At 59.5% G+C, this 15,847-nt stretch overlaps 1 protein-coding gene across 3 annotated transcripts in view; it reads right to left on the minus strand.

Moving 5' to 3' along the window:
* BEGAIN (brain enriched guanylate kinase associated) overlaps positions 1–9,086 on the minus strand; it is a gene marked incomplete at both ends in the record, with an annotated part of 34,614 nt that extends 25,528 nt beyond the window's left edge. For all 3 annotated transcript variants that reach the window (XM_080706999.1, XM_080706998.1, XM_080706997.1), the window contains one exon: positions 9,045–9,086. In XM_080706999.1, the coding sequence (XP_080563125.1) occupies positions 9,045–9,086 (42 nt within the window). The remainder of the gene's footprint in view (positions 1–9,044) is intronic.
* Between the last annotated feature and the right edge of the window lie 6,761 nt (positions 9,087–15,847).

The following is a 15,847-nucleotide window of genomic DNA, read 5'->3' on the forward strand; positions in this document are numbered from 1 at the left end:
GGAAAGGCACCACCCATGCCTAAGCGCCCCTGTGTCCCGGGAGTCTGAGGCCGGCAGGGTGGCGACTTGCCCAGGGCCAGGCCCTCGGCAGCGGGGCCTCAGCGCAGGGGCCGCATGGGGCATCGCCAGCACCGCTGGCCGGGACGCTGGCCACTGCCCCTGCTCTTGCCTCAGAAGCCTTCTTTCTCAGGAGAAGGCTGGCCTACGTCATTCACACTAGAGTAGGAGGGAGTCTCCGTGCCACCACACCCATGACAGCCTTCTAGTGGCTTCCTCTATGCTGGACACAGAAAGGGGCTGACCCACGGCAGGACCAAAGCCCACGGCCCTCCTCTGGTCTCCGATGGGTCCCGGAGGCCCTGTGCTGCTCGGCAGCCCCGAGAGGCGAGTGCGCGGAACCTTGGGACAGAATCCTCCAGGAGCCAGGGCCCCAGTGGGATCCCCCAGGGCCTGTGTGGTGTCCAGGGCCCAGGGCCGCAGTCTGCCAGCACCACCAAGACACTATCATGCTACCTTCTTCCTGCCGGAGAAACTGAGGCGGGGGGTGGTGACCTGTGCAGAATGGCCCAAGCTGCTGGAACAGAGGGTGTCCCTGAAGCTCCCAGGCCTGGCTGGCCCAGCAGATCTCACGGGAAGAGCCGGTAGAGTACCACTGCCTGGCTCCAGGGTCCCAGAGCAGGACACAGGAAGGTTAGGCACCGGAGCTGGCTGGGCCCGTGGGGTGGGGTGGGGTGGGGTGGGGCAGTGCCAACATCCCGGGCTGGTCAAGGCCTGGGGCTTTCAAGATAGTCTTCCCCCCCCACCCAGGAAAGCCATTCTGGAGGTGCCCAGTACCTGGCCCCTGGTTAATCCAGCAGAGGGAAGTCAGGGCTGGGGTCAGGTAATGCCCGGGCAGCTGTGAGGACCCTCCCTGGCCCCAGGGGACAAGCAGGGTTGGGTACCAAGGAAGGGGGCAGCAATGTCCCGAGTGGAGTGCTGCCCCCCAGGTGCTGCGTGGCCCCAGCCCAATGGGAGGCAGGCACCTGCGCCCACCCGTCCCTCCACCCGAGGCCAGAGGTGCCCTCCGAAGCCCCGTTTCCCACACCATCAGACGGGACAGCTCCGGGCGCCGCCGGTCTGCCCGCCCGCCTGCCAGGCCCGCGTGACAGTCTACCTCACCTGGAGTTGCCGGCGGCTCAAAAGTTTAAAAGCACAATCGCACGAAAGCCTGTGGTGAGCCACAAAGGAGGCTGCCAGCCGAGGGGACCTGCCTGTTGTCCTGTCGTTTATGCAAGCACACTCGGCCCAGAAATAGCCTGCCTGCCCCACGCCAGAAATCTCACCTTAGAGAGTCATTCTTTTGCCATGGAAGGGCTTTTCTGTTCCAGATACTATAAAAAGAGGGCGATGAGGGGCCCGGAGGGCTTGAGCCCACCTCTGCTGGCTGGGGCTCAGACTCACCCGGCCTGGGTGCCTCTGGGGCGAGGCAGCGTGGCCTCCCTGCTTGTTCCTGCCCACGGGAGGCCCAGGGGCCTCCATGGCCCGGCCCGGCCCTGCTCCTCTCGCAGCCCCAGTGGCCACCTCCGAGGAAAGCCGGGGGCTCCGTGCTGGGTCCTCCGGGGCGGCAGCTCCGGCCAGGGGCTCCTGGGCCGGGTCTGGGCTTGGCTCCGCTGGAGAGGGCTCTGAGCTGTGGCTCCGGGCTCCCCGGAAAGCCTCCAGGGTCCCAGGGTCCAGCACTCGCACCGCGACCTCGTCCAGGAACCTGGAGAAAGGCAGTCTGGCTTCCCGCCGGCGGCCCAGGCGAGCGAGAGAGCCGGTGGCTGCCCTGGCACTGGTGCCTGGGCGCTCCGAAGTGGGCAGCAGGCCGGGCGCCGCCCATGCCTCCTGCCGGCGGCCCAGGCTGGGGCTCAGCTTGCGGCTTCTAAGCTCCTCTGCCTGTGCTTGCTTGGTGGGGGCCTCTGCCTGGGACACCCCAAGGGAGCCCTGGCTGTCTCCCCTGGGTCTGCTGGGATCAGGGCCCCGTGCCAGGGAGCCGTCCCCTGAGAGCATCCTCCTCAGTCGGTCCAAGGTCATGACAACCCCCTCTGCTCCCCTCCGTGGGGCTGGGGTCCCTAAGCCCCTCGGACTCAGGCCTCCTGTCCTAGCTGAGCAGCCAAATGCCTGCCTGCCCTTCGATCCCCAGAGCACGTGGCCTGGTGGCCACCTCCCCCAAATCAATTGTCACCAAAAGGGAGCCGAGCTTCAGGGCTTAGTGCTAGAGAGGAGAAGGTCACGTCCTCCTCTCGGCCTGGGGAGGCAGGCAGTGAGCTTTGCGAGGGCCGGCGGCACCTGGCCACTTCCCTCGGGGTGCCTGGCACAGAGGGCAGGCAGGGTACAGATGCCGGATGCCACCCGGCAGCCTGGCACAGCGCCTCAGAGGGGCTGCAATGAGAACCAGGGAGCTGGCAAACAGAGAGGGTGTGGTGAGACCCCTGGCTTTCCAGCATGCTGAGGGTGCGATCTGGAAGAGCAGGCACCCAGCTGAAAGACTACACTTCCCGGGCTCCTCTGCAGCCAGGGCATGCTTTAGGAGCTAGGAACAGGAGTTGTGGGGCATGTCGACTAAGGAGATCTTTAAAAGGGATCTGGGAGCTGAGCCGGGGCGGTGGCGCATGCCTGTCGGCCCAGCCACTGGGAGGCTGAGGCGGGAGGATTGCAAGTTGGGGGCCAGACTGGGCAACGCAGACCCTGTCATAAAATAAAACATCAAAAGGGCGTAAGGATGTAGCTCAGTGGAGGGGGGCCTCTGGGTTCAGTCCCAGTGGGGTGTATGTGTGTGTGTGTGTGTGTGCGTGCACGCGCGCGCACGTTGGGGACCAGAGGGTTGTGCCCTTGCTCTCACCATCATCTGGCTTCTTCTCTGGAAAGTGAAAGTGTGGCTGGAGGTACAGCAGCCGTACTGCACCACGAGGCAAACTTGTAGCAGAGCCACACAAGGTGCAGAAAGACTAAAGGAAATCGGATCCCTAATGATGACACTGAATCACCACCGTTCCTAGCAGCACTTGCCTGTGGTCCTTTAACTAGAGGGAGACCAGCCCCACCTGTTAGGCCTGGTAATTTCCTGTGTCCACAGCTCCCCGCTATGAGCAATTCTTCAGTGATGCCCAGGGCAGAGGCGAGGGCCAGCAGCAGGGTGCGGTGGGGTGAGGGAGACGGACCAGACCGAGGCCAGAGCCAGGCCTCGGAAGGAAGACACGTCTGCCCCAGCATCTCACCGGAAGCCAGGGCCCCAGGCTGAGTCCCTTCCAAGGCTGCGGGAGGCAAAAGCAGGCTGGCTTGAGGGTGGTGGCCCTAGGCCTCTGGCCAGCTGGCAGCTGCCACTGCCGTCCCTGGCACTGGCCTCTGGCATGGCCTGGACCACGGCCAGGCCCTCGTCGGCACTGCCCACTCCTGGCTGCGCACCTGTGGCCCTGCCTTCTGCTTAGCACCCCGCACCTGGGAGGCCTTCCTCTGTATCCCGACCAAATGTTGGCAGAACTCTCTGGTGGCACCGCCACCCCATACGGGCAGGCCCCGGGCTGCAGCAATTCAGCCTCCCCCAGGCCTGACCACTCCTTCCATCCATCGCCTTGCTGGTCTCCTCCTCACACCTCAGCACCTGCAGCCCCCCCCCCCCCAGGAACCTGATGGCTGGTCCAGCTCTGCCCAGCACACACATGGCTAGCACAGCCTTTGGAGACCACAGACCAGAGAACCAGACAATGCACAGCACACGTGATACAGCCCACAAGGCCGGGACAGAGGCCAGGCTCTGCTCTGCTGCCCAGCACCCGCTGCTCCTCTTGCCCCAGGGACTTGCATCCAGTCTGACTGTGAGGAACTCCTGGGGCCTTGGCCTCAGCACAGGCTGTTCCTTCAGAAACACACTCCTGCTCGCTCCCTCCTCCTTCAGGGTCCAGCTCAACAGCCTGCCCCCTCTCTCCGAGATGAGGTGAGGGTCCAGGCCACAGCCCTCACAGCTCCTCCCCGCTCATAACACATGGCCGGCAGTCACCTGTTCAGGATTGGTGTCCCCACTAGAACATGCGCACCACCGCCTCCTGGCTCTCTGCATACAGCCCAACACATTGTAGGTGCTCAATAAACAGCTGGATGGATGGATGGATGGATGGATGGATGACAGGCTTGGGCTATCAGTTCACAGGCATCCACAGCCCAGCGTGGGCCTACTCTGGACTGGGTACCTGATGAGAACATGCCAAGGCCCCAGGCTCTTGGGAGGGCTATGGTGTCCACCCACTGCTGCTGTCCTCTATACCTGGACAAACCCTCCCCAGCAGCACCCATGTAGCCCCCTCCCATCACCAGTGGGACTCCTAAGGGCTGACAGATCCGATTTCAGATCCCCTGTCCACTATTCCAACTGGCCCTGGGGCAAGCCACGCACCACCTCGTCTGTCTAGTGGGGACACGGCGGTACCCAGCCCACGGGAAGTGGCATGAGAACAGGGCTTGGGACCTAGTAGGGCGTCAGGGCTCATTAGCAATGTCTGCACTAGCCTATGCAGTCCAGGAGTGTTTGAGGCTAGGTCAGCTCCTCCTCTGAGCCTTTCCCAGAGTTTCGGGATACAAGTACAAGTATTGACAAGTTTCCATTGTCATTGGCAACCTGTGAGCTCACAGTCGTGCTGGCCGAGGCACTGCAGGACTCTCGGGGGGCTGTCGCGGGGGACTGTGTCTGCTCACTGCTTCTCAGCAGCCCGGGCTCCTCTCCTGAAAGGCGCTTTCTGGCTCCAGGCCCAGCAGCCCCACTTCCTGAGCTCCCCCCAGTGCTGCGAGCAGCAGACACTCTGAATGCTAAAAGGGGCAGTTTCCCGGGGGCCAGGGAACTTAGGGGTTGTTACAGCAGGCCTCGGATGGGGGCACCTGAGGGTCGAGTACTTAGACCAAAGTGGCCCCCAGACTTCTAGCAGTGAGCCCGGGGTGAGACTCCGCAGACCCTCAGTATCCTCAGCTGTGAAAGGGAATCATAACAGAAAGGCATGGGGATCCCCCTGGGCAGAAAGCAGAGGGTCAACAGGAGACTGCTGCTGCTGCTGCTGCTGCTGCTGCTGCTGCTGCTGCTGCTGGGCCCCGGGCGGAGGTGAGAGCCTGCAGGGTGGGTGTGCCCCGCTGCACAACCTTGCCTCGTTTTACAACTATCCTCCTGGCCTCCTGGCTGCATGAGGAAGAACTTGGTCTCTGAGGGGTCATTGGGAAACATACATGGTTCCCACCTGCCAGCAGGGCCCTGCATGGACACTCTCCTCCTCATCCCAGCTCAGAAATCACTACCATACCCCTCTTACAGAAGAGGATACTTAGGGTCTGAGAAGTTGCACCCTGGTGTTCTGGCCTTTTGTTTGTTTGTTTGTTTGGTGTTCGGGATTGAACCCAGGGATGTTCTACCTATAAGCTAAACCTCCAGTCTCCTTTTTTTTTATTTTTTATTTTTATTTTTGGTGGTACTGGGGTTCCTGGAAGCCCTTCTACCTCCGGGCTACACTCCCAGACCTATTTTTACATTTTTATTTTGGAAACAGGGTCTCCTAAGCCAGCGTGCGTGGCTGGCTTCGAACCTGCGCGATCCTCCTGTCTCTGCCTCCCAAGCGCGGGGATGACAAGCGTGCGCCACCACGCCCGGCTCCAGTCTCCTTTATTGTTATTTTGAAACAGGGTCTCACTAAGATGCCAAGACTGGCCTCGAACCTGCGATCCTCCTGCCTCAGTTTCCCTAGTTATTGAGAGTGTGTGCACCAGCATGCCCAGCTCACCTTGTCCTCTTAACCACCTGCCCACTGCCTCTGGACATCTCCCAGCTGGCCTGCAACCCCTCGAGGGCAGCTGGGACTTCTTGCTAAGCTTCCTCAGTCCCCAGCATCTGCACACATGGTTTGTGTCACTGTGCCTCTGCCCTGACTTCTAAGGATGCATGCACAGGCCGTCCAGACCTTCCAGGAGTCTCCCTGGTGAGGACGCCTCTGTGAGACTCCAGGCTGGCTGCTTGTCTCATGGTTCCCTGAGCAAATCTTCCCCAGAATCACCGTTAGTATGAGTGGGGCTGGGGCCAGGATGTAGCTCAGTGGCAAAGCGCCTGCTCTGCAGGTGTGGCACTCTGGGTTCGATCCCCGGTTCCAAAAAGGAAAAAGAAAAAAAGAACCCCTTAAAAAATAAGCCAAAAATGAGTGGGTGTTCCCTCCCAACACACAGTGGGACCAAGTAGCTGAGGCCCCTTCCCAGCACTGCGGCATCACCAGGAGCCTCTCTGTGAGCCAGATGGACCTTGGGGTGCAGAGCGCAGAGGGCTGGAGCTCGCCCATCCAACCAAGCAGCCTTGGGCCCGAGCCATTCACCTGCTTCCCTGCCCATTCACAGGCAGCATGCTGGCCGTGCTCCTCTCCCCCAGGCCTTCTCTTTTCTGTGTCCACCCAGCTGATCCATGTAGCCACCCATTCTGGTTACTGTATCCATCTATTTTCTTTCCTTTTTTTATCTCTGTGTCCATCCTCTCCTTTACTTATATCCATTTACCCATCCATTTCTGTTACAGTATCCATCCATATCTACTACTAGCATCCATATCGGTTACTAGTACCAATACTGGTATCTACCTATTACTAGTACCTATTACTAGTAGTATCGATCCATTCCTGTTATTTGTGTCTACGTATCCATCCATTTCTGTTACTTGTATCCGTCTAGTCCTTGTGTGTGTGTGTGGGGGGGGGGGTCTGGGATGGAAGCCAGGGGCATTCCTGTTGCATGTATCCTTCTAACCTGATACTTGTATCCGTCTATCCCCTTTCCTTTTGTATCTATGTTTCCATCCAGTCCTGTTACTTGTATCCATTTATCTATCCATTTCTGTTATGGTATCCATCCATCCATACCTATTACTAGCACCAATACTAGTGTCTACCTATTACTAGTAATCCATACCTACTGCCAGTTCCTATTAGTGTATCGAGCCATTCCCATTACTTGTACCCGCCCACTTGTTACCTGCATCCATTCACCCACGCCTGTTCCGTGTCTCCTCCATACCTCTTACTAGTATCTGTGCCTCACTTGCACCTCTGCATCCACCCCTTCCTGTTCTCCGTCCATCCGTTCACTGCCCTGTCTCCAGCTGTGCGCCCATCCACACTGTACCCATCTCCACCTACGCTCATCCATGTACCTTTCATCCTTATGCCCTCTCATCTGTCCCTCTTTCCATTATCTTACTGACATTCATGCAAGCATCTGCCTCCTACCGCAGCACGCATTCCTTCACGTATCCACGGGTACGCCCATCCACTCTCCCATTCCCATATTCCTCCTCCCTGCTACGTGCTCCTCTTCCACCCATCCGCCCACCCACTGGCACCATGCAACCCCCCACCACTCCTAGGTCCTTCCATCGGTTCATCTGCAAGTCATGCCATACGCATCAGAGGTCCATCCTCCCTCCACCCTTGTGCCCATCCAGCTGTGTCTACATCGCTCTTCACCCTCCCACCCGTCTTGGTCTGTGTTGCCACTCACATCCACCAGGCCATCCATCCATCCAGTCTCCAGCCTCCCTCCCCTCCTCCCCTGGGCCTGTCCTTGGCCAGCCCTCCCATGTCCCGCAATCCCAGCATGCACCCCCCGCAGCACGACTGGCTGCTTCTCAGGCAGGGTCAGGTCTGACCCATCTGCACCCCAACTTGGTTCAGGGCCTGCTGTTTGAACCAATGACTGCAGTGTGCTGGCCACTGGCCGCCCCCAGACTGGGAAGCCCACGGAGGCCGCAGGACTTTCCCCAGCCTCTTGGCCTGCCGGGGCCAGGCCACTTCTGAGCCTCGCTCACCAAGTGACCGCACGGCGCAGCGCGGAGCCAGCGCAGAAGCCACCCGTTTATCCCCTCCGTTCACTACTTCCTCAGTTCCTTCCCAGCTGAAACAACAGGGCGCCTCTGCTGGGCCTCCCCAGCCCAGTCAGCCCTGGGGCCTGCTCTGCCTTCCCAGGCTCTGACCAGTGCCCTACCAGACCGTGAAGACTTGCAGGGGAAGGAACACATCCCAGATGGGACGACCTCTCTGCCAGGCTAGTGACCTGCACTGGGGCGGGAGAGGGAGCCCCAGGTGCCACCCTAGACGGGCACAGCAAGCCTCGGGGTGGCTCTGGGACAGACCGATCTTTACCTCCTCTGACAGTAGGAGCCGCCTCTCCCCACCCGGTGGCCTGCCCTTGGCCTCCACGCTCCAGCAAGACTGAGCCTCTGGTGGGCCTCCCCGGCCCTCCCCTGTGGGCCTTGACCTTCCAGACAGCTTCTGCCCCATCGTGGCTCCGCTCCTCGGTCCCTGGGCCTGGGCTCTGGGGGATTCTTTGGTCTCCAGAAAGCCATGGATTCGTGGACTGCCATCACTCCCTCGCATCCACTCACTCATCCATTCATTAACTCTTCAACGTGGAAGTGCCCGCGGGCACGGGGGTACACCACTTCAAATGTGGCCGGGCACACAGTACGCGCTCAATGCGTGGCAGCCACTGTGGGCCGGACCCTGCGCCACAGGTCGTGCAGGGTCCACGCGCATCCCGACAGACCCGGGCGCATGTCTGCCCCCGCCCTGGGCGCCGAGGGCCCCGCGTGCAGGCGAGGCTCCAGGCGGCAGGTGCCAAAGGCTGGGGCTCCGACCCCGCGTGGAGCGCAGGCGCGGGCACCCAGAGATACAAGGCGGCACGTCCGCGGCTGTGCTCGCGTTCCCGTGACGCCGACGGGAGTGAGCGCTGCAATGGGGGCTGCGGGGCCTCGCCGCGCCCCGCCCCGCGGCGCAGGTGCAGATGCGGGCGGAGCTGCCCGGGGGGGCCCGCGGCCCGGGATGGAGGCCCGGGGGCACGGACGGAGGACCTCGCCCCGGCCTCCCGGGTGGCGGCCGGCCCGGCCTGCTCGGCCCGCGGGGTCCGCGCCCCCCCCCAGCCGCCCACGCGGCGCCCGGCCTGGGGGCGGGGCGCAGGAAGCGGAAGCGCCCCCCCCCCGCGTCCCCGGCCCCGGCCCCCGCCCGCCGCGCCCCACTCACCGCCCGGCGCAGGCGGCCCGGCCGCCGGCCGCCCGTCCACATGGCCCCGGCGCCCCAGGCCCGCGGCTCCCGCCCGCCGCCCGCCGCCCGCCGCCGCGCAGCCGCGCCCCGCCCGCCGCGCACGTGGGCGCCGGCCGCGCATGGCGGCCCTCGCGGGGCAGCGCAGGGCGGAGGAGGCCCGGGGGAGCGAGCGCGGCTGGCTTAGCACCCACCGAGCCCCAGGAACCCCAGCCTGGGCCCTGGCCGCGGGCAGCTTACTTTTTTTTTTTTTTTGCAGGTCGGGGGCTGGAACCCAGGGGCCTTCGACCCCCGAGCCACACCCCCGGCCCTATATTGTAGTCTTCATTTTGAAACAGGTCTCACTGAGTGGCAGAGTGGCAGAGGGCCTCCGGCCGCGATACCCCGTCTCAGCCTCCCGCACTCGCAGTGCAGGCCTGCCCTCCTTCAGGGCCTGTGTTCCACGTGTCCGTGTCATTTCTAAATACACGGCTGGTCATAAGATGTGGCCCATCAACACCTCCGTTTCTACTTTTCGTGCTGGGACATACATCAGGAAATTTGCCTTTTTGGTCGGTACTGGCGATTGAACCCAGGGGCATTCTACGCCCAGGTTACAGCCCCATCCCTGGTCATTTTTTATTTGGAAACGGGGTCTCACTAAGTCGCTGAGGCTGGCCTTGAACCCAGGTGGGCTGGTCTCTGCTCTGAGAGCTGGGTTTTCCATCACCAATGGGGGCAGGCTCTTCAGGTCCCAGGAGAGCCCTTCCCTCCTGCGGCGCTGCCCTCCTGCTGCCCCATCCCAGTGGGCCCTGCCTGCGGCCGTTTGTCCTGTGGCCGGCCAGTAGAGACGAGGCCCAAGCCCCCCTTTTGCACATGGCCAAACTGAGGCGCAGAGAAGCAAAGTGCCTTCCAAAGGGCCACTTGGCAGGCAGGGGCTGAGCGGGGACTTGAACACCCTGGGCCATCTGGTTGAGTGGTCCACATCTCCCACTCCAGTGATGGTGGGGGTCCTGGGTGCGGCCTGAGGGCCTTGGCGGCCGGTGCAGCGGGAGCGCAGGGACACTGGGCTGACTCCCTCAGGTGGGTGATGGACAAAAGTAGCCCCTATAATCTCCTTTTATCCTTGCCCCTGGAACTGTCCTTAAGTTTATTGTTGGGCCTGTTCTCAATACCTTTCTTATCCTACCCCTCTCCTGCTCCAGATCCTGCAGTGGCTCCCTAGTGCCTCGTGACCCTAGTCAGGCACTCAGGGTCCAATGTGACAAATGCTCTCCACAGGCCTCTGGCCCTCCTGCCACTCCCGCACGACCCGCCCGCCCACACCGGTTCAGTGGCAGGCGCACCCACCCAGCCCCGGGTGCACTTACTCCTGTGTAAGCAGGAGGCGACACTGTGGTGGGCACACTTGTAATCCCAGCATTCGGGAGGCCGAGACAGGAGGATCGGGGTTCAGGGACAGCCTCAGATACTTAGTGGGGCCCTTTGCAACTCAGTGAGACCCTGTTTCAAAATAAAGAATAAATAGTGTCCCTCAGAGGTAGAATGCCCCTGGGTTCCATCCCCAGTGACACACACACACACACACACACACACACACACACACACACACACACGAGGTTTGTGCAATCCTGGGCCCCTGGGATGGCAGGGGTGGGACCACAGCAGGGTCTGCAGGTCTCCACCTCTGCCCAGACCCCGTGTCCTGGCCTTAAGGGAATACCTGGTTTTGCTTCTGCTACTCCTCTTCCTCCTCCTCTTCTTCCTCTTCCTCCTCCTCTTCCTTCTCTTTGGATTGAACTCAGGGGTGTTCTACTTCTTAGCTATCCCCTCCCCCAGCTCTTTTGATTTATTCACTTTTATTTGGAAACAGGATCTCGCTAAATTGCTGTTGCTAGCCTCAAACCTGCGATCCTCCTGTCTCAGCCTCCCAAGCACTAGGATCGCCTGGCTTTGCTGTCTCATCTTCTCGGGGCTCTAACCGCGTTTCTCCCCACCAGACAGTAGTCCCTCACAGGGATGCCCGAGTCCCCTTCCCTTCTGGCTCCCACCCAGGACAGCTGGTCAAGGTGCGGGTGCCCTCTAAGTCCCCTCAGATAACCACACAGTGCCTGGCCAGACTGGAGACCTCAGCTCGGGTCCTGCCTGCCCACGCCGTCCTCTCAGCTCAGCCCGGCCCTCCTGTGAGCCTTCTCCCCTGGCTGTTCACTGTAGCAGGGCACCGGCTGAGAGCAAGACAGGCCCTGTCCGGGAGAGGTTTCGGTCTTGGATCTGGGGTCAGGTGACCCGGAAGCCCCCGCACTGAGTGCACCCCTCTGAGCCAGCCAGGGCTGCTCGCAGGGTCGAGCTGTGGCCTCGGCCGCAGGACAATGAGCAGGCTGCCCTCACTGCAGAAGGGCCGCAGAGGCGGCCGCCAATTTTCCTCACTCCGCTGGGCAGGAAAATTATTTCTACCGATTGCTCTGTGTTCTGGCAGTCCACGTGGCTGCAAGAGATCTCGCTGTGAGTTCATGGAACAGTGGCCTCGGGGAGCCTCAAAGTCGTGCTGGGGACAGGGGCGTCCTGGGCGGGAGGCAGGAAAAGCCCCACCCGGCCTGGAGGACCAAGAGCGCAGCCACCAGCACCCGGCCGGGGTGACAGTACTTCCTACACCACGCTCCTCTCTTCCCCTTGGGGCTTTGTGCTAGCGCCCCTCCAACCAGGGTGGTGGGCTCTCTCTGGGGTACCTGCGCGTGTACACACACACACACACACACACACACACACACACACAGCAGGGGTCAAAGAGAAGAGTTCATGGAACATCCACCGGAGCCCCTGGTGCACTGTGGTGTGTCCAGCAGTCCTGGACACGCTGGCCGGCACCGAGGCCTAGGAGCACTGAGGCCCGGGCGCTAGGGAAACAGCTCCACGGAACTGAGGTCGACGTGTCTTCCGCACAGACAGTAGCCTCCCGTGTCCACGCGCAGACCCGGCCTGAGAAAGGTCTGGGAGGTAAAGTAGTGGAGGAGGTCTCCTATCACCTCCAGGTGGGGCCGGCTCCCGCAGGGCCACAACCAAGACCCAGGAGCCTCACATGCTGTCCTAGGGCTTTTGCGGCCAGAGGTACGGGGGAGACCCTGCGCCCATCTGCCCAGGCTCCGGGGGTAGGCACTTTCTCTTTTGACTTATTTTGGTATTAGACATTGAACCCAGAAGTATTCCATCTCTGAGCTATACTCCCAGCCGTGTGTGTGTGTGTGTGTGTGTGTGTGTGTGTGTGTGTGTTATGAACTTGGGGGCATTCTACCTTTGAGCTACCCTCCCAGCCTGATTTTATTTCATTTCTTATTTGAAAACAGGGTCTTGCTAGGTTGATGGGCATTTCACTACTTGCTGAAGCTGTCTTCGAACCTGCAATCCTCTTGTCTCAGCCTACCAAATCCTGGGATTATAGGCGTGTGCCCAGCTCAGAAGATTTGTATTTATTTATTTATTTATTTTGCAGTACTAGGGATGGACCCAGGGGCATTCTACCTCTGAGCTCCACCCCCAGCCCTATTTTTTATTCTTTATTTTGAAACAGTGTCTCACTGAGTTGCAGAGGGCCTCACTAAGTAGCTGAGGCTGTCCGAGAACCGCGGTCCTCTTGTCTCAGCCTCCCGAATGCTGAGATTACAAGCATGAGCCAACACGCCCGGCTCAGAAGAGAATTTAAAAACAGGTAAAAAGGAGACATAAGGCAGGACAAGGAAATACAATTCTAATTTGAAGTTTTATGTGCTTTTCCAGGTCGGCTACTCTCCGAGCCAGTCTCAGGTCTGTCACTCCCAAATTTCTGGAAAATCTGTGAATCTACTTGGTGCACTGTTAATTATCTCACCAATAAATAATTGAAGGGAAGAGGGAGATGGTATTTTGAGAAGCCTATAATTTAGGGGACTTTCAGCATTATCTATTTAGCAGATAATGAAAGCCACATCAGCTCATGGCTCCTGAAAATCATCAGACCATCACCAACCGTCTTGAGATCAGCAGCCTGACGTCGCCCCAGCCCTGCTGTGCCCACCCCCACCAAGTGCCGCTTAAGAGAGGAGCCAGAAACCCCCAATCGCGCGCGCCTCCCTCCCTCCCTCCCTCCCTCCCTCCCTCTTCTCTCTTTCTCTTGTGGCCCACGTTTTCCCTTGAGTGCGTATTCTTTTCTTCCCTAAATAAATCTCCGTGTCTCCACTGACCTGTGCCGACTCTTCTCTGCCGTGCTCGCACGGGCCCCACGGGTGCCGAGTGAGACTCCCCTCTCACGGAGCTCCTTGGGACCCGCTTCCAGAGCTGTCTCTTCTCCTGAGACCTGGAAACAGTCTTGAGGGGCTTGGGCTTTGGGGCGCCCCTCCTGGGCCCAGTCCTGGATTCGACTCTCTCCTAGCCTGGTCCCCCCATACCTGGGGGGCCTTGGGGCCATCTGGATATCTGCCCCACCTTGGACCCTTCATTACCAAGCTCTCTGTGGCCAAACCAGCGCCCCTGGGGGGCAGAGTGGAGCCCGGCTCTGGAGCCTACCAAGTCTTCCCCAGGGCTTTGGGCTGGGCTCAGCCGGCCTCATGCCCGCTCAGAGCTTAACTGCCACCCAAGGGTAGCCAATGCAGTTCTCTGTGGCTCCAGATAAGCACCATAGTTTAGGGGGATGCTCGGTTGTTATTTTGGCCGGCCGCTCTGGGCCCCATTCTCTGCAAAGCTGTTGTGAAGACAAGATGGAAACATAATCTGATGACCGCCTGCCCAGGGCTGGGGAGGCTCGGTCCAGGGCACTGTTGGGGTGCTGGGGAGCAAGGGCCCGGGGAGCAAATTAGTGAATCTGAGTTTTAGTCCTTGTGCAGGAAAACGGAGGCTGGACAAGTGGTCTGTAGACTCTGGTCAGCCCCCACGTCCCTGGGAATTTAGTGTGGGAGGCTCGGGCGCAAGGCTGCCCCGTAGCCGGGCTCTGTGTCTCCTCTGTCTGGCTCCTTCCTCTCTCAGGGAAGGGGCCGAGCCGGCCCAGCGCTGGACGGCATCATCCAGCCATGCTTGTAGCCTGCAAGGTGAGATGACTGTGTCCTGGTGAATTCTACGGAAGAAGTCGTTAAAAGGCACTATTTTTACTGCGTGTGTGTGCGTGTGTGTGTGTGTGTGTGCGTGTGTGTGTGTGTGTTAATAGCTTTATTGAGGCATAATTGATTAACAGTAAACCACTCATATTTATGGTGTGTAATTTGATGAGTTTTGACATATGTGTACACTGTGAAAACCACCACCACAATCAATGTAACCACCATTCCCATCAGCTGCGAACGTTTCCTGGTGCGCTTGGTAAACATCCCTCCCTCCACCCCCATCCCCAGGCAATCACTGATCTGTGCCTATCATTATAGATTAGTTTGCACGCGCTAGGGTTGTTTTGTTTAGTGTTTGTAAGTGAAGCTACGTCTGCTTGGGGCTGAAGGTCTGTTTTCTTCCCCTAAGCCTAAAGATTTTGAGATCCACCCAGGCCGTGCATCTCGGTAGCTCAGCATTTTCATTGTTGAGTAATATTCCGCCGTATAAATATGCTCACATCAGTTTTCCAGTCACCTAGTAGTGGGCTCCTGGGTCCCCCCATTTGGGGCTCTTATCAGAAGAGCTGTATGGCCATGTGTGTTCACGTCTTCACGCAGATGTCTTTCTTTCATTTCTCGTGGGTGGACACCTCAGAGTGGAGTGGCTGGGTCATGTGGTAGGTGTCTCGTCTCACTTGCTGGGCAGCTGCAGACTGTTTATAAATAGGCCGGGCCATCCTACGCTCCCGCAGCACAGCGCGAGGACCCGGCTGCCGTCCATCCTTCCCATACTCGGCGTCTTTTGAATTTTGGCCACGTGGCTCTCATTGTTATTTTCCTAGTGACCAATGATGCCAGGATTTACTTTAGTGAGTGCCTGCCCAAATCTTTGGCCCGTGTCCTGTCTATTTATTTCTGTATTTTTGTGGTGCTGGGGATGGAGCCTGGCCCTGCACATGCATGCTAGGCAAACACTCTACCACTGAGCTACATTCCCAGCCCATGGCCCTTTTGTAGATGACTCTTTTCTTGGGGCATTGTCCCGGTCCATCAGGCCGACGTTCAGGGGCAGAGGCACTCGTGCACACGGCGCTCGGCGAGCCCTCCCTCCTCCCTGTGCGTGGCACGGTGGCTGTGGTCATAAGTGTATGCGCATCGGGCCCCCTGAAGTCCTCCCCTCCTACCTCCCTCGGCGAGGTCCCCTCCTTCGCTCCTCTACTGGTCTCCTCCTCTGTCCAGAGTCCCAGCTTCTCCCTGACCTCCTATGCAGATATGAAGGAAACATCCCACCTTTCTCTTTTTGTGGCGACTAATCTCGCTTAGCATAATATTTCCCACTTCCGTTCATTTCGCTGCAAGTGACATAATTTTGTTCTTCTTTATGGCCGAGTGGAATTTCATTGTGTGTACAGCCCACAATGTGGTAATCCATGCATCTGTTGACGGACACGTCGGGCGATTGCATAGTTTGACAATTATGAATTGAATTGTGCTGCTCTAACCTAGGTCTGCGTGCATGACTGTGGCGGTCTGGCGGTGGTTCTTTTGGGCAGAGACCCAGGAGTGGTGGAGCCGGGTCGTCTGGTAGGTTCACCCCCGTCCCCCCGTTCTTCCGAGGGTCTTCCACACTGATCTCCAGAGTGGCTGCTAATTTGCACTCCCACCAACAACGTATCAAATGTCCTACTTCTCCGCATCCTGGCCGGCGTTTGTTATTGTTTGTGCTTTTTAATGATTGCCGTTGGGGTTAGGTGAAAT

Source organism: Muscardinus avellanarius (assembly GCF_963383645.1).
Source record: "Muscardinus avellanarius genome assembly, chromosome: 12".
NCBI lineage: Eukaryota > Metazoa > Chordata > Mammalia > Rodentia > Gliridae > Muscardinus > Muscardinus avellanarius.